Here is an 18873-nt window from a genome sequence, read left to right on the forward strand (position 1 = left end):
TACATTAGTCAGGGGGAAAAACCAACCCCACCAATGTAGCTATTCCAGCGGAAAAAACCAGTGTAGATGCAGCTCTGCTGACCAAATACTTCTGTTGGCATAGCTAATGTCATTGTTTGGGGAGATGTTCCTGCAGTGGCAGAAAAACCATTGGTGTATGCTGCATCTACACTAGTGGGCTATGCTGGCATAGCCCATGTCTACACACTACAGAGCCTATGTAAAGTTCTTTCCCTTTCCACTGGGGGCTATACTAGTATAGCTGCACCAACATGGGCTCCGTGCTATAGACAACCTAAGACCTGGACCTTGGGTTATAGACCCCTATGTACTAACAGTGATTACCTCAGCAGGCCCAACATAGGTTCATTATCTGCAGTTCTGACCTTCGGGAGCTGTGACCAGTGGTATATACAGAGTGACCATGCAGCCTTTTCTAAAACAAGGTATTGTTTTAACAGTAGGAACACCGCATAGTGTAAGAATAAGGATTTTAAAACAATAAAACCCTCTGTAGCTGTCTCCCTAGAGCTTCCTATTTCTCCCCTCTCTCTCTTCTCTTCTCCCCTCCCCCCCCCCCCCCCCCCCCCAAATCCCCCATGTTAGCCAGGTAGGCCCATCTTGAGGGGAGGGATAGCTCAGTGGTTTGAGCATTGGCCTGCTAAACCCAGGATTGAGAGTTCAATCCTTGAGGGGGCCGTTTAGGGATATGGGGCAAAAATCTGTTGGATGATTTAATTGGGGATTGGTCCTGCTTTGAGCAGGAAGTTGGACTAGATCTCCTGAGGTCCCTTCCAACCTTGATACTCTATGATCTTCAGGCTCTTTGCAGAACCTTTCTGTCAACCTGTTTCTCCCAGCAGCCCTTAACTGACCCTCCCACTTCCAGAAAGACTCTTTACCTGTTTAGTGCTGGTCTATACTTAAAACTTACACTACATATAGTTATGTCAGTTAGCTATAGCTGTATTGGTCCCAGGATCTGAGCAAGACAAAGTGAGTGAGGTAATATCTTTTATTTGACCACCTTCTAGTGGTGAGAGAAGCTTTTGAGCCACAGAGCTCACAAACAGAAGATGGTCCAATAAAAGATATTACCTCACCTACCTTGTCTCTCTGACATAGCTGTCAGTTGAGTATGGGTTTTTTAAATGGACATAACTATGCCACTATAAGCCCTAGTGCAGATGTAGCTTATGTTGGCGTAGAAGACCTCTTGCTGGCATAGAAGACCTTAAGCTATTCCAGCAAAAGCCGTTCTATGCTGATATCAACTGCCTCTACACTAGAGGGTTTGCTGACATAACTATCCCAGCAAAACTTTTTTCCTATAGACAAGGTCTTGTGCTGTCCTGATTTTTAGGCTCCCAGCACCTTTTGACACTACTCGCTATAGTCAAATAGCACACACCCCTTACTGTAATTGGACAATCATAAATTAATAGAGCAGTCTCATGTCCTTCACACAACTGTGTACTTTGATTGTACTCTAGGTAATCTCATCACATGTAGGACAGGGCATTTCCTGGGATGGCATTTAGGGTATGTCTACACAGCAATTGGGAAGTGTGATTGCAGTGTGTCGGCACACCTGAGTTAGCCTTGATTGAACTCACTAAAAATGGCAGTGTAGTACAGGCAGTGGCCTGGGCTAAGGGCCTGACTACAATCCTGCCTGAGACCCCAGGTACATAACTGGGCAGCTAGCCTATTTACTGTGGTTAAGTTGCTGTTTTTAGCAAGCTAGCTCAATGAAGGCTAGCTTTGGGTATAGCTACATGGGCTGTCATGATTGCAGAGTAGGCATACCTTAAGGGAAGCCTTCTAAACAGTAACATGCTTTCCTAAAACCACTTGCATCAGGAGAAAATTGTCTTACTACTTCAAAACGTCCTCCTGAGAATATCCATTATCCTCTTTCCCTCAAATGGATGAGTTACATTTGGGATTCTAGAACTGCTCCATTTTCCTGAACTTCTTGCATAAAATGCTACACATCCATGGAGTAAGGAGCCAAAGGTGCACACTTGAGAAGACATCAAGATCAATACCAAGAGCCATTAACATACCCAAATGAGTACAGTGACCTTGTATACCATGGATATAAACTGGGAAACAGGAAGATCTGGAGTGTTATGGCTTGCCTAATATTGTGGAGATCTTACTATTGCTACAGGGATAGGTAGGGTGAGACTATACTTGCTGGCATCATCTCTATGCACAGCAGTGAAGCAATGAAAACTATCTCCGTAGGTGAATTCCTGTCTGGCTTCATTGTGAGGCCAGTCAGAAAACTTGCATTTAAATAGTTTGCCATCAGAAAAATGCAGTTTTGTTGTAATAACATGATTTTGCAACATTTTGTAGTTTGACACAATTTCACTGGACAGGGGCACATAAAAGCATTTTGACTATTTAAATATCCTGTGTTGACACTTTCTGGAATAGAAAATTCCAACTTTTTTTTGTTAGAATTAAAAAAAGAAAAGAAAAACTAAATGGAAGGTTGAAATCAAAATAAAATACCTTGAAGTTATCAAATCAAAATGTGTTGACCCAAAACAATTTTAAAAATTGTTTTTTCAAAAAAAGTAGTGTTGGCTTTTATCCTCATTTGGAACAAAACAAAATTTCAGTCTTTCTGGCAAAACATAATTTACATCTTCTGTCCAGCTTTATTCCATTGAAAAGCTAACATCTTCCTCTCTTTGCTAGAATGGTTATCGTCCTTCGAGCTTTGAGAATTATCATTCTGATAAGAATATTTCGCCTGGCCTCGCAAAAGAAACAACTAGAAAAGGTGACCAGGAGGATGGTAAGTTAGCTTCATAGCAGTTGGTTTGAATGTGCTATTATAGTTTTGAAACTCTCCTTATATTCTTAAAGCAGTAACTGACTTCAGGAGTGAAGGGTAGTAATAAGAATTTTCACTTTGTTCCCATCTCCTTCTGCTTCCCTCCCTTCCATTTGTTTCTGTCTTAGTTTATTCTGCACTCTGGTTTCCCTCCCCTCATGCCTAACACTGCACAGTTCTCATTCTAAAACAGTCAGAACTGCAGGCCAGCAGACTAGTAACCGGATTCTGCCTCTTCCACTAAGGCAATCTGTTCTAGTGATTGATAGGAACAGGTATTGAGTTAGAGCATTGGGTAGCTGAGAACCATTTCTGCACTCGGCAGTGTTTCACTACAGCAGTGTGATGGCACTGCTGTGATGCCATGACTACCTGATGCAAGTAGCCAATTCTGTCCTTCCATTTTCTGGCTCGACTTTATTTTATATTGAGCAAACTTGCATGGCAGGGCAGAGAAAAGAGAATCTGCTGTATCCCGTGAATCTAGAAATGAATGGCTACAATTTAAAATCCGAGGCAAAAGCTTTTATTGTAATGCATCTTCTGCAGGTATAAACAGAATAGAAATTGCCTTCAAGTTTTAGCTTCCTGGTAGCATCTGATATTAAAACTCCATTTCATCATGTTTAGACATAGCTTTGAATAAAAAGTATTTGGTAAACTATTCCTTCTCTTCTCCCCTCCCCCAGACTCTTAATGTAGGGTCAATTTGAAATGCACACAGAAGTTGGGGCTTTAGGGAACAAAATCAATACTCCATTGGCATCCTGCCTGTCAAATGTAGACTAATTGAGAAATTTCCAAGATATTTATATGGCTAGAGTTTACCCGAGGCATCAAAACTCGTTAATAGAAAAAAAAATCTGCAAGACCTTATAAGGGGGGCGGAGGGGAAGTAAGTGTGTGTGTGAGATCTGTCCCTTACTTCACTTAAAATGTTAAAGTGCAGTTGAGCTGTATTGCATCCCACTAGGAGTTCAAAGGATTCCCTGGCATCCTTTCATAAGATAAGAGTAACCCTTGTGATCTGACTAGTGTTTCTCCCTCAAAGGTGTCACTTGCACATGGGAGTAGCCCTGATTTAGCAATTGGTGAAGATGCAACAAAGCTGATCTTCTCCCCCACTGCTCCCACCCACCCCCTCCTAGTGGAGAATTGTATCCTGGGTTAAATGCTACTCCTAACAATTCAGCAATATGATGCAGCATACAACTGTGATCCGTGTAGACAAGTCTCATTGTGCATTGTCTGCTAACTAGAATAAGGCCTTGATAAGGTCAGCTCCAGTACAGCTATTGCTGGCTACTGATTACTGTATTGAAATAATTCCTGAGCACAAAGCCTGACTAAAATGCAGTTTCGTTTCTAAATTTGTGAGACTGCTGCTGAGTTACCTAGTGTGAGCCACTTGCTAGTCTTAAGCTTGATCTACACTTGTACTAGTGTAGTTACGTTGGTCAGGGGGCTGGGGCTGGGGACACACCCTAGTGACATAGATATGCTGACAAAACCCCCAATGTAGATGCAACTATGCCAACAGAAGTGTCTTTGGTGGCATAGCTAATGGCCTTTGGGGAGGTGGTGTTCCTACACCAGCAGAAAAACTCCTTCTGTTGATGTATGCTGCCTCTACACTAGGGAGTCAGGCTGGCTATGTTGACATAAGCTCTACAGCAGTGTTTACCAAACTATTGTACTGGTGGCCCCTTTCACATAGCAAGCTTCTGAATACGACACAACCCCCCCCCCCCCCCGCCCAAATATATATAAACAAGTGTTATAAATTAACACCATTATAAATGCTGGAGGCAAAGTGGGGTTTAGGGTGGAGGCTGACAGCTCATGACCCCCCCCCCCCATGTAATAACCTCATGACCCCCTGAGTGGTCCCAACCCCCAGTTTGAGAACCCTTGCTCTATAGTATGTATATAGCCTAACTATGTACACTTCCACCTGGAGTGGATAGGGGAAGATTGAGGCTCTGCCACTCACGCTTAGTTACAAGGAGAAACAGTAACCATCTGGACTACTTCAGTACTCCCCCTTCTAGACACTCCCTAATCTTTATGGTTCCCTTGAGTCTCCTTTCTAACTCATTCATTCATCTTTTTGACTGACAGGTCTCGGAAAACAAAAGGCGCTATACAAAAGATGGCTTTGACCTGGACCTTACTTATGTTACTGGTTTGTACAATTTTAGAGAACTGTTGGTTACTCCAAAGTTAGAGCTGGCTGAAATTTTTCAGCTAAGGCTTTTCACCAAAAATGCATATTCGGGCCGACAGAGTTCATAAGTTTGGCAAATTGTTTCGGTTGAAGGGAAGAAAATGAAAATTTCAGTTCTTAGATGCACAAGGGGCTTGGGTGCTGTTTTTACAAAAAGACTGAAGAGGTTGTTGTGGTGCCCCCCCCTTACACCTCTTGTATAACTAGGCTGCTCTCCTGGGATGTGGGAGACCTGCTGTGGAGCAAGAACTTGAACCTGGGTCACCCACATCCCAGGAGAGTGCCCTGACCACAAGCCATAGTCACCACCCTGCCCCCATTACCACAGTTCGTGTGAATCTATCCCCCAATTTGTTACTTCTGTTTTTAAAATGCCCAAACTGACCATTTTGTTTAAGCTCAATTTTTTTCCAATTTCTTTGTTGCTGAAATGTTCTTACTTAGTTGACTTGAACCAAAATTAAAACTTTTGTTTTTAACGGACAGAAAACAAAATTAAATAACTTATTTGCAGACCTATAAGTGCCAGCTTTCGGGGGGGGGGGGGGGATAGGTACAAAACTAATCTATTGTCTAAGCAGGTCTTGCTGTGTAGAGAATGCTGATTGAGAGCTAGGATATTCCTCTAGGTGGAATATCCATTATTGCAGGGCTGTTAATTTGATAAATATCATATAAAATACAGACAGTACATGGGCAGAAAATGTACTTCTTTGTCATTAAAAATTCAAATTTAAAATCTGAGCTGCTGTTGGTGATACAGTATGACTACTTGTTTGTGGGGTGACCTGTAACGAATTGTTCATAACACTAATGGTGCTTCCACTCTCAAAGCTACACTTTTTTTGATAGTGCATAGTAGTTCTTTCAGATTCATCCGCCGCTGCTAATTTCCAATTCTTGTGGACTTAACCTATAAATGTTTCCTCCATAGATCGTATTATTGCAATGTCATTTCCATCATCCGGGAAGCAATCTTTCTATAGGAATCCTATAAAGGTAAAATCTCCTAAAATCCCTAATGCATGTGACTTCAAAACTTAACAGCACTGAATTTCTGTTCCACTTCCAATCCTTTTTTGCTAGGTTGAATATGGATCAGATTGGGAATGACTAAACTAGCCTCTGATGGCCTTCAGGAAACCAACTTGCAGTCAGAGGCCAGTACTTAGTGGGCTTATGTCTAGATCACACAAGCATAAAAATTAAGGGTGCAGTCTGTCCATCCTGTCCTTGGGGTTGTCCTCTAGCTGCATGATTTGTTGCATAAGTGTCCTGAGGTTACCCTCATTTTCACTTAGGGTGACCAGATCACACAGGTGAAATATCAGGATGCCGGAGGGGGGAGGGCGGAGGGGAAAAAAAAGGCCGCCAGAGCTCCCCGTTAGCTTGCCTCTGCTCCGTCTCCACCTCCCCCCTCCCTCCAGCACTTGCACCGCCATACAGCTGATCAGCGCAAGCCTGGGAGGGAGTGTGGAGGAGGAGGAATGTGGTGTGCTTGGGGAAGAGGCGGGGCCAGGGCAGAGATTTGGGGAGGGATCCAATGGGGGAAGGAGGGGATGGAGTTGGGGGGCCTGTGAACGGAAGCAAAATATCGGGACAATTCGTGTCCTGACCGAAGGTAGGTCAGGACATGGGACAAATAAGCAAAAATCGGGACTGTTCCGATAAAATCGGGACATCTAGTCACCCTATTTTCATTATCCATTTAAAGCCTTCCTGAGAAGGTCACTTTTTGCTACCCAGGCTGTGTTACATGGTGATTTATAAAAGAGGCTGTTTTCGCTCTCAAATACAGAATAAGACTAAATGATCACTTAAACTTTACTGAACTAAATTTATAAAAACTGGTAGTAGACTGGCTTAGTAGCTAGATGAGAACCTGAACTACTCATTTCTTTTCTCATGGTCTACTGTGAATATAGCCAGCTTCTCCAGTAAGGGCAGTATAATGTTTAAGTGGCAGTGGAAATGAAGAATAACGTGTGTGTATATTTGAAAAGAGAGCAGATGTTTGGAGTTAAGAAATAACCATTTCTTATGTCTTATTTCCTTAAGGAAGTTGCAAGATTCTTGGATACAAAACATAAAGACCACTATACAATCTATAACCTTTGCAGTAAGTATGTGTAGCTATTGTTATGCTGGAGTTTGGGTGGTTCTCACAAAGTGCATCACAGATGTCATTGAAGCTGACTGGCATAATAGCCTTCTTTCTTTCAGGCTAAATGAGGGAACAGTTAAATGCCCCTTCATTTAGTGATAGCCAAAGCAATGGAAAACATCCCATTAGGGACTGCAAATGAAAGTGGCAGCTGGCAATTAACTGCTGGTGCTATGTATCTGAGGGCTTGTCTCAGCATACAGCACTGAGTCAGAAACAGCCAAAAACCATGGAACTAGGATACAGTAACAAAAAGCACAGGTAGGGTGGCTGTGAGAGCACTTTGGGCAGAGTGCTGGCTAGAATGGCAGACTTGGAATTGTGAGAGGGGCAACTGCCTCCCATTGTTTGTTCCTCCTGTGTTCAGGGAAACAGGACTTTGTGCATTCTTTGCAAATAAACAGGATTGCATCCAAAAAAACCAATGGAAATAACCCTCAACCTTATTGGCTTGGCCAAAGGCGGATTATGGACAATCAGATCATGAGAACCAACATTGATTCAGTCAACCAGTTAAAAATAGAGAAGATCAAGCTCAGAGGGTCATGACTTTGAAAACTGGCCTCCCACTTATTACCCCCACAAATCACTGTTGCAACTGATGGCAGGTGGTGGGAGTCCTTTGGCCCCACAATGAACTGAGTGTGCAAAATTGCAGACACAAAATAGGAAGCTGGCCTTCAAAGTTAAGCCTGATCCAGATCTGCTTAAATTGAATCATGAATCTATTCATTTAGTAGCACTGTAAGACTCCAGTAGATAGTCTGAGCTGCTATTACAACATCTTCAAAACATAGGCAGAGAAAATAGCTTGACTTAAATTACCTCTATTGGCATAACTGTACTTACCAGAACTCTAAACTAGTGTTAATCTGAAGTTTCGTTTTTTGTAGGTGAAAAAGGTTATGACCCTGTGTACTTCCATTACAGGGTGGAGAGAGTCTTTATTGATGACCACAATGTCCCCAGCCTAAAGTAAGTCATATGCTAGGGTTCCTGCAGCTCAACAACAATACTAGGTATAAAATAAGCTCTGACTATGCTGTAATTCATGTGCTTTTGTCTAGGGACATGCTGAAATTTACTGCCAATGTGCGTGAGTGGATGAAAAAGGATGAAAAGAACATCATAGCAATTCACTGTAAAGGAGGCAAGGGTAAGAGAATAAGTACTGTAGCAAAGAAGGGATTGGAAAACATAGTATCATAGTTAAAATGGTGTGACACTTAAACTTTTAAAATGCATTAATGTCTTACCTGCCTAAATTTCAGATTCTGATGCAAGTATAATTTGACCATGGGATAGTTCAGATTTCTATCCAGACAAATAACAAGCATGTTAATAATTACTTTATCAGAGGTGCTCAAAAACCCTTTACAATGGATAAAATTTTCAAAAGCATCTAATGTTGGATTGAGATTCATTTACTCAACGGATGGGTCTAACACATTTATTAAAGCAAAACACTCAGCAAGTGATTGTCCTAATGAGCTTCCCACTTGTAAGTAATCAATCTCATCAGTCACCTCTAGTGCTGGACAATACAGCTTCAACTTGCCTTTGTAACAAACTTATTACTCTTATGTTATCCTATCCATGTGTTAGTCTCTCATTTCAATGTTACCACTCCTCCCCCATCAGTACAGGTTTTGTTAGTTCACACCAGTCTTTTTTTTTTTTTTCTCCCCTCCTCCCTCCCCAGCTTTCTGGTTACTTTCTTTTCTTCTCACAAATACAATTCTGCAGTTTCTTAAACATAACATTTAGCAGCATAAGCAGAACTGTTTATCAGGCCAGGCTCTTAAAATCCAAAGCAGGCTTCTGTGAGGCCTAAATATGCCTTTGTTCCCAGTCAAGGGTGCTGGAACAATGTGTATAGCAGGGGTGCTGAGAGCCATTGAACCAAACTGTAAACCCTGGATATAATGGAATCCACTTCAAGCCAGGAGATACGGCAGCACCTATGCTCCCAGCACACAAGTACTATTTTCAAAAGTGACTTAAGCAGTTAGGGCACTTTTTTGGAAAACTCTGTACCAGTTCCCAGTCTGCTGCTAGCTACGTGCTTCCTACATCCAATTTTTTGTTTTAATAAGTTTGCATATTGAAGGTCTCTTGTCTATTGGCATCCTGCACTTGAATGTCTCTCGTATAACTTTAGACTAAAATTGTTCAAAAGCATGTGCCTAATTTTAGGCACCTAAGAGGATAAACTTGTCAAAAACAACTGAGCATCTAATAGCTTTCATTGAAATCAGTGAGCTGCTGGGTGCTTGGCACTCTGAAAATCAGACAGCTGCTTTTGAAAATGTTGGCTTCAGTGCTTTGACATATGTGCCTACTTCATGTGGCAGTTCTCCCTTTGTCAGGACATCCCTGTGCAGAAGGTAACCCTCAGTAACTCTATAGAATGACTGTGTAATTCTGGGGTTTTGAGGTATATTTGGCACCATCTCAAATTTAAACACGGGGGTCTGAAAAGTACTGATCATCTTGCTGTAGTTCATGGTAAAGCTGCAGAGAGGAATTATTGGGGGGGACATTCTTCTCAAAGGAATCATTAGAGGAACTAGGAAAATACAAACCTGTAGAAACTGCTTTGCAAAAGCACATCTTCTTTTAATTCAGCAGTGTTGAATCCTGTCTAAGATTGTACTCTAGTTTCTACTCTATATATGTATGTGGCCTCTGTTTAGAGTTAAAATTTTAATCTTGCATGTTGACTATCATGTATATCTCAAAATACTGTGATATACCTGTAGTCTGTCTTTTTTTTTTTTTTTTTTTTTTCTAATACAGGCAGGACTGGAACAATGGTTTGTACTTGGCTCATTGACAGTGACCAGTTTGAGAGTGCAAAGGTATGAGGGAAAAATCAATATTAGCCATTTGAGATTAATTTTAAAAAATAATTTTTTTTAAAAAAAAACCCAACTTGTTAGGCCTCAGACAGATGAGGCATCTTCTGAGTAGACCATGTGTATTGACTAGGGAGAGGCCCTTTACAAAACACATGCCTCTTTCTCCATGGAGAACGTAAGTCACTTTTAAAAGGCTTTGCCAAATGTGGTGGTGGTTCATAATTTGAAGGGATGGAAAATGGCAGCCAGGAAGAATGGGAAGAGTCTGACTGGATTATGCTGAGATACCACTAGCCATGGAAGCTTTTGATTAAGCTGTTAAAATGACTTTACAAAAAAAACTCTCACTTTAAAACCATTATAACTAAGAATTTAAGCTGCTAATCTTACTCTAAAGCAAGGCCTCCTCAAAGTTTAGTATCAAATCTTAAAATGACCCATGTATCCCTATTACCATGCACCTGTGTGGAGGGTGGAAGCACACCTCCCTTTAGAACTTGCCATTTTTGAAGATGAACTATACCTATAAGAGTGGCAATTCTCATAATTAAAAGCAGGTCATCTGCTGCTGTAATGCAGCATAGCTAGATTTGTGGCCCTACTGCATGGATAGCAAAAATGCTATATGTATGAATCACCTGCATCTGTATGAGGATCATCAAAATTGATGTACTGGGTTAAGTGTCTCTTCTACAAGGTAGTTTTACAGACTTCTCTCCAATATTAGCTTGAATGTCTGCAAATTGTGGGGTCTGGTGGCACCTTAAAGGCTAGCAGATTTATTTGGGCATAAGCTTTCGTGGGTAGAAGTGTCTTTTTCCCATGAAAGCTTATGCCCAAATAAATGTTAGCCTTTAAGGTGCCACCAGACTCCTTGCTGTTTTTGTGGATACAGACTAACACAGCTCCCCCCGATACTTGCAAATTGTGGGGTTTTATTTTATTTTTTTCTTTCAAAAATTGTGCGCTGATTGATCTTGGTTCCTGGAACCACATCTGTGGTACTTTTCTGGAGTGTAAGGTTTTTATTTGAGGGTGATGGAGACAGATTGGGAATAAAAAGGAGTTTCTAACAAGGTCTGGGTTTTCTAAACTTCTGATGGATGTTTTAGTAAAACCGCTTAAATACTGTCATTTTCTGACTAGCAAATTCTTGTCCACCTGGAAGCATTCTCTGTCACAATAGGGATTGACTAATCCTCGTGTTTCTAGTACCGACTCACTCTAGCTTCCAAAGAAGCTGCTCTCCAGCATTGGTTTGAACTCTTTCAAACCTCTTACCACTGTTCATATCTGATATTTTTCTGTTTTAGTCTTCATTATTATATAATAGCACAAACTTCACTGTGAGCCAGTTGAAAAATTTGTCCTGTTGCTTCATTTGAAACTGACTCTCTTATATGTAGGAGAGCTTGGACTATTTTGGGGAGAGGAGAACTGATAAAAGTACAAGTTCCAAATTTCAAGGAGTTGAAACACCATCCCAGGTAAGAGCCTAAACAAAGTGAGGCGATTGTGGAGGGTGAGTTAGACCAAAAAAGCACCTAAAAATCCACTGTGCAATTGTTTTAAATGTAATGGATGGAAGAACCAGAATTGAAGTATTTTCCACAGTTCAGTTGAGAACTTCCAAACTTCTGTGCCATACGTCTGGGTAATGTGCTTTTTAGGAATTTAATGACTTCCCTCTACTAGCTGGCCCTCCTCTTTGTGGAAACTTCCCTTCTGTAGCTCCAACAAATGTGCTTGGCGGGGCGGGGGGAAGAAAAGAGGCAGAGAGACTTAAATAAAAGTTCAATACCTAGCATTTAATGTTAACCATGTGTTGAACAAATAATGCTCAGAACTAGAGCTAGCTGGAAAACAAATAACTTTCTGCAAAATTCATGTTTTTGAATTTTATTTTTATTTTTTTGCTGAACAAAACAAAGTCAAAACAGCTTTTTTTTTTTTTAAGTGGGAAGGGATTTCAAGGAAAAATACCATTTTGGACAAATGGAAATGGAAGTTTTTTGCCTTCCAGCTTCCCACCTGGAAGGAAGGCCCTTGTCAACTTCATTTACTTTGAATCAGGCAAAAAGTGAGTGAAATTGATAAGGGCCTCTAGAAGGGCAGACAGTAAGCTGTTGTTTCAAACTCAGATTTCTGAGAAGAGGGCACTTTCCATCAGAAGACTGCTGACCAACTACTCAACATCCCTTTAACAAGGCTTCTGTTGGACAAGTGTTAATACTATTTTATGGATGGGAGTGGGTGGAAACTGGCACAGACTGCTACTTCCCCAAGGCCACGGAGAGCAAACCTATGGCAAAAATGGGATTAAAATTGTGTAAATTTCTGTCCATTAGCTCAGTTTGCCACTTCTCACTTATCGGTCACTGAAAGCAACGGAGTCTATATGCACCAAATGTGTTGAGGACCATATTTAACATAACAGCTTTATTTTGCATTGCAGAGTAGGTATGTTGGGTATTATGAGATCCTGAAGAACAAGTATAACTTGAAACTCCCACCAGAGAGACAACTCAAAATAAAGAACATCAAAATCTACTCTATTAATGGTAAGCAGGAATACAAATTATGTGGACACTTTAGTCTTTTTTTCTGGTTTTGGAATGTTTTCCAGGTCACTTATTTCAACGCTGTATTCATACAGATATATATTGAGTGCACTATAGACCCCTTACTGGGGTCAGAATTACTAGAATAAGTAAAAAAAAAAAAAAAAAAAAACTTCAGTGGTGAGATGCTTTGCTGTTCCATGGAAGCCAGGTAAAACATAATGAAATTCTATATAAATGTAAACTCAAGTTCTTTGTAACTCAGTTGCAGGCGAAATGAACACCTTCTGTGACTGTGCCCCTTTTAAATGAGTTCTTTCTGCCTGACTCTTTCAGTGATGGCTAATTCCCTCCAACTGGCATTAGAATGGGGAGGAGGACTGTGAGGTGCATGCATTCAGGGGCTAGAATTCTTCAGCAGATAAGTGACCGTGATATATCTGGCATGGATCAAATGCTTTCAAGGGTGCTTCTGAGTCTGATATCTGAACAGCCTTGGCAGAGAAGCCAAGGACTAAAGTTCAAGTGCCCACCCATGAGGCACCTTACTTTGCTGCTGCTGCTCCATGTCTATTCTGTGGCTAGAGGAATTGCTCTCCAGGGTTGTTTATCAGGGACCCATCAACAAATTCATATAGATACTTTTCAAAGCATGATTCTCTTATGCCTACTTATACCTCTTTTCTACTGTCTTCCAGAAAGTTCCACATAAAAACTACTTTAATACAGAAGTGAATTTGCTATCATTATAGCACAGTGCATGGGGTTGATGTATCCTGTTCCATTTAACTGCTTATTGTTCCAGCTCTATAATGTAAAGATAAACCCTTACATAATGTAACTTTGATTCCTTCTAGGAGTTGGAAAAGGCAATGGAAGTGATCTTAAAGTTCAGATAATTGTGAAAAAGAAAGTTGTATTCCATTGTGTTTGTGCCACTCAAGAAAACTGTAGGGTAAGAACTCTAATGGCTCTAATAAAGGTGTCTGACTAAAATGTCTTCAATACTGAACTTGAGCACATTTTACTAAATCATTACATCTGTTGGTTTTTGTGGGAAAATATTGATGTAAGAAATTTCTCCCTTTCTAATAAGGGAATTTACCAATACTAGGAATAGAACACTTCAGTCTTATTTCCTGCACATCTTCATGTAACTTGGTGCTCCCAAGTTTTTCACAGGACAAAAGGAATGTGGATTTCTCAGGAAACTAAAGGTCAAACTCTAGATCAGTTAGTAAAACTGAGTACCTTGGCAACAGGAGGGCAACAGTCAATCATTTTTCCTTATTTTTACTGTAGAACCTTTAACCATAAGTAATTGGGTATTGTCATCTGAGCCACTGTAACTTAGTAATGGAACACTTAATTGGCACTGCTAGATTGTGTGCATTTTTTCAGTTTGAAAACAGTTATTTCAAACAGTTCTTTTTTTCTTCAGTTATTTTTTGATGCTGAAAATGACTTTGCAGTAATTGGCTTGGAAGACTGTCCTGTTATAAGCGGTGATGTGAAAGTCCGATTTGAATCACGAACTGTAAGTATAGTGGAATAAAGACTGCATTCTTCAGGTACACTTCCAACTCTGAGATGTAGGATACGTATGCATCTGTTGGTATTGTACATCATTGGCATCAATGTGAAAACTCAGTGTGTAGGACAAGTCTAGCCTTGATTCAAAAGTATTTCCTCTTATGAAGGTAGACACTTCATAGCAAGTACTTGCAAATGTTTGAGTACAAGTGCGTGACTGCTTCTCTCTTCTCTCTCCATGACCTTGTACTGTGACATATAACAAAGTAACTTCAGACAAAGTAACCTCAGACTGTACTGTAGCTCCTAATTTTACTCTCAAGGCCAGGGGGCACATGCTCAAAGTTACAACAAGAGCAGGAATTGCTTCTCATTTGTTGCTTGCTTCTTCAGTGTAATGAAGGTGACACATACACCTGCATCCTCTTTCATTGACCCTACTATAAAATTCCAGCTAAAGTCAATTATGTGAGATTGTTTTGGTGTGGGCAAACAGCAGCTCCTCATCAAGTTTTCAGGGTTGTGTGATTCTAACTATACTAGTTCCTGCCTGTTCTGCCAAGGAGCAATCTGTGCTGTACTAAACTTTTTTTTTAAAGGCAAATATATAAGAAATGTCCTAAACACAATTTTGCTTCTCCTAGGATCTTCCAAAAGGCTATGATGACTGCCCGTTCTTCTTCTGGTTCAATACCTCTTTTATAGAAAATAACAGGTAAGATGTATTACAACAGGACAACCAGAGTGGCAGGTCCATAATGCTACAATTTTCAATGGGTGAGCAAATCTTTAGGATTCTCTTTAAATCTATTAACATCTGGAAAAATGCAACATCTACTTCAAAACCTTTGAGCAGAGGTCCCCAAACTGTGGGGTGCCCCTCCTAGGGGGTGTGGAGGAACATCCGGAGGAGGAAGGAGAACACATCAGGGCCTGGGCCAGCCTCCACAGAAGGCAAGGAAGGAGCACCCTACAGTCCTGTTCCCAGCTCTGTGCCAGCCCCCAGTCTCACCTGTGGCTCTGTTCCCAGGCTGGGAACAAGGCTAGGGGCAAGGCTGGGAGTGGAGCTGCACCTGGTCGCGGGCTCAGCTGTCAGCCCCCATCATGGCCCAGCTGTTGGCCTTGGTCCTGCTCCCAGCCCCCTTACCCTTGGCTGCATGCCCCCACCCCAAGCTGTGGCCCTGTTCCCAGTCCCAGGGGGCAGGGACCTGCAGATGGGTAAGGGGGGGGAGTGCAACCTTCAAAAGTTTGGGGACCGCTGCCTTAGAGTTTAACCCTTAGTAAGGTAGGTAGGTAATAACAGTGCAATAAGTTGGAAACTTGTAGTGTTTGGCCTTAAACGATGACTTGGGAACAAACTCTCAACATTTTGTTTGCCTAATGTAAGGTGCACTAGACAGATCTGAAGAGAGCCTTACTCTAAATAGCATAGGCGAAGTCTCCTGCAAATCCAGGAAACTGATCTTTGTAACATTTCACCTTACTAAGTATTGAAGCTGAATGTTTAGTTGCCTAAAATAAAATTCAAAACAAATTTTAACTCATTTTGTTGCTGCTTGCCTTAATCCTCTCACATGATAGAGTGGGGACCTTGTCTTCATACTTCTATAGCATCAGTATATGGGAGCCTTAGCATGCTCTTGGCAAATGCTTCTAACTTAGGCAAGGTCTCTAGTGAGCACTATCAGAGGCTTAAGGACAACTTACAATTTGCCACCATGTTTGCAAACTTGGGAGTGAAGGCTTTGGAAAGACTGTTGGCACCATTCCCTGCATGTGGAAGCTGATGACCACCAGCACTTGCATCTGGGCCACATATACACTCATGATTCTTAAACATGACAGATGCTCAGAACAATAGCTGCACTAGGCAATATCCTCAATAGGCAATACATTACTGTTAACAGATTTTAAAGTATTTAATAATGGTGCTCCCTTTTTTCCTCTTTCTTTTGTGAAGAGTGAAGTGAGCTGAAATGTGTAATGGTAAGAAAAAAAATCCAAATATTTCATGGGCAATAGCCCTAAATCTGTGCTTTGTATTGTCTCTACATTAAAGATGCCATAAAACCCACTGAGGTATGCTCCTCCAGTTGTGTCTTGAGCTACCTGAAGTACTTGAGGAGATTTAGACACCTACCAGAACACCTTTCTCTTGGCTGGGGAAGGCATGCTCTTCCTTCCTTCTGGTACACTGGTGTGAAATGCCTGTGTGTGCTTAAATCTTAGTGCTGTCACCAATCCGGGATTTCTGGCAGTAGAGATTGCACTTGCAGTGTAATGTTGACTGTCCAGCTAAACAAATGCTTGTTTGGCACTCTTCAGTAAAGAGTTTAGTGAAACACAACAGTGGGAAGGAAGCCTCTGATGTGTCCTTGAGGGATTGTCAGCCATGAAAAGAGTTGATATCATAAGGCTATATGATCCTGGTTAAAAGGATTTTTAAATTCCTTTCATGGCTCGATTTTAAATCAAAAGCTAAAAATTATCATGGCTGCAGAAACCGAGCTGAAGACTTAGTTTGGATTTAACACTGCATGGGTGAGGCAAGAGAAACACTCATGCTCTTTCAAATGAGGTTCAAATCCTCAAATATCCTAAAGTCACTGTCCCATAGAGCTCTTCCAAATTTGAGATAAAGCATGTATCTGCAGCTGCTGATGGGAGTTTTCTTGTGACACTGGAGGAGCTAAATTTTATTGTATCAATTTTTTAGTAATCACCAAAAAGCAAAATACTTGGGCAAAATTTTTGGCTCTGAACTTAAAATTGGTACCACTTTATCTCCAAATGTGGCTGGTGCTTGTCGTGAAGCACCAGCCATAAAGCAGTCACCTTTTCTAATAGAATTGTTTATATAGTTCACTTTATGGCTGGGCTTGGTTTTCTAGCTCACCTGTCTTAACCATGGAATGTATGTTTGTCAAAATGGTGTAATGCATTTGGTTAGCCAAAAATATTCAAAATATGAAACATGTTCTTAGCTCTCATGTTTCACTTGCTTTTCAAGCCTGCTTTCATACCATACATAAGAGGGCAGCATGTTTGAACTGTAGAATAACTAAACAGATGACAATTCTATTTTCCAGGCTTTACCTTCCTAGAAATGAGTTGGATAACCCTCATAAATCCAAAATGTGGAAAATCTACAGGGAGACGTTTGCTGTGGAGTTGAACTTTGTAGAACCATAATGAGAAGTTGTCAGCTTTTGTTTAGAAAGAATTGGTTTCCCTCAAAGAATCATGTTTGGTCTTCCCCAATATGGTGGCATCTTCTGAGAGTCTTCTTCATGTAATTCTTGGTATATTTGTATGGAGATACAGTATCTCAAAATTAAATGTTGAAACAAGGAAAAATACCACTTGTATGCACTGTCATCATGTAAAGTTTCTTAGTGTGGCATTCTCTGAAGAATTTAATGCGTTAAACACACTTGTACTATGCATAATACCAAAACTGAATTTCTTGATCTGAACACATTCCACATCCTCTTAATCTTTTTTTACAGTATCCACATTTGAATTAAAAACAAAATCCAGAGTTCAAACTATACACTACCCTATGCATGCATACTGCTTTACAAATGTCCAGTCTTTCTTACACACGCGCACGCTCGCTCGCTCTTAGATATAAAAGCTCAATGTTATCCTTATAGCTAAGGAACCCTGCAAAAACATGAGAATGTTGTCCCCTACAAATGGCTGGAAAACAGCCTCTCTAATAAAGGAAAACCCAAAGCTGTTGAACTGATCTCTGCAGGGTTTTAACTAGAACACATGACAAAATGAACAAGGGCCCTCACAACTTAAGGGGGAGAGGGGGACACTGGATTTCAAATACATTCTTTCCCACCAAATAATGAGCTAGCAACTACTGCACTATGTGCTGATAGAAAAACTAAATCTGAACTGTCTCAAGCCAAGTCAATCCCCGGAGCAAGGTGGCTTCTCTAGCTGGCACAGGCCCCAAGGAGCTGGTAGGGCAAAGACAGGTTAGATATGACAAGGAATAAGTCAACTCTGGCTGTGCTGGTTAAATGTAACTAGTGAGACCAAGCTCTTTCAAACACCTCTCACTTCCCCTCTGACAGGGAGAGAGATCCAAACTCTCTTGGACAGTAACTTACTTGTTTTTGATGGTATTGGATTTTGGGGTTTGAAGGGTTCAAAAAGCTTCCATCCTTTTCAGGTTTGAGACACTCCCTGCTTTCATTTTTAGCTAATTCTTTAACTAAACACACATTCTCATTCCCCTGCTCAAGAGCTGCTTGTGTGCCTCTACAAAGCTTGCTGCATCAGTCCTCACTTCATTTGGGTGTCGGCTTTATGCTCTCTGAGCTAATAAGCCTTCAGGCTGAAGACTGGTTTTCATGTGATGCTTATTGTATCTAACTCAGTCAGTTGAGCCCATAGCAATATGGGCCTTGTAGGTGAAGCATTTTTTAACCATGTGCCATTGGAGCTGAAATCTGAAGAAAGCTTTTGATAGCATTCAAAGTGCCTATGGATACTAATCCTGTGATGCAAATATCCCTTTCGTTGGGAAAACTGAAGCAGAGGCTGAGTGAGCTGTCCAAGGCTACCAATGTCCAGATTAGAACCTAACAGGATCTGCCTTAGGGGTGGGCCACCCAGGCAACTCCCCGGGGCACCATTTGGCAGCACAGAGGTGT

General features: G+C 41.1%; 1 protein-coding gene across 15 annotated transcripts in view; it reads left to right on the forward strand.

Moving 5' to 3' along the window:
- The window catches only part of LOC101941963 (phosphatidylinositol 3,4,5-trisphosphate 3-phosphatase TPTE2), a 76565-nt gene extending 59008 nt beyond the window's left edge, over window positions 1–17557 (forward strand). For 8 of the 15 annotated variants that reach the window (XM_042842760.2, XM_042842764.2, XM_042842759.2 and 5 more), the window contains 13 exons: window positions 2716–2815; window positions 4976–5039; window positions 6016–6080; window positions 7140–7200; window positions 8139–8220; window positions 8313–8401; window positions 10045–10106; window positions 11513–11593; window positions 12562–12667; window positions 13525–13622; window positions 14109–14204; window positions 14845–14915; window positions 17290–17557. In XM_042842760.2, coding sequence (XP_042698694.2) covers window positions 2716–2815; window positions 4976–5039; window positions 6016–6080; window positions 7140–7200; window positions 8139–8220; window positions 8313–8401; window positions 10045–10106; window positions 11513–11593; window positions 12562–12667; window positions 13525–13622; window positions 14109–14204; window positions 14845–14915; window positions 17290–17392 — 1078 coding nt within the window. In that variant the 3' untranslated portion in view covers window positions 17393–17557. Of the gene's footprint in view, window positions 1–2715; window positions 2816–4975; window positions 5040–6015; window positions 6081–7139; window positions 7201–8138; window positions 8221–8312; window positions 8402–10044; window positions 10107–11512; window positions 11594–12561; window positions 12668–13524; window positions 13623–14108; window positions 14205–14844; window positions 14978–16160; window positions 16187–17289 lie in introns of all 15 variants that reach the window. The other 7 variants (XM_065581271.1, XM_065581270.1, XM_065581273.1 and 4 more) reach the window with 2 other exon arrangements.
- The last annotated feature ends 1316 nt before the right edge of the window (window positions 17558–18873 follow it).

Source organism: Chrysemys picta, chromosome 1 (genome assembly GCF_011386835.1).
Source record: "Chrysemys picta bellii isolate R12L10 chromosome 1, ASM1138683v2, whole genome shotgun sequence".
NCBI classification, from domain to species: Eukaryota; Metazoa; Chordata; order Testudines; family Emydidae; genus Chrysemys; species Chrysemys picta.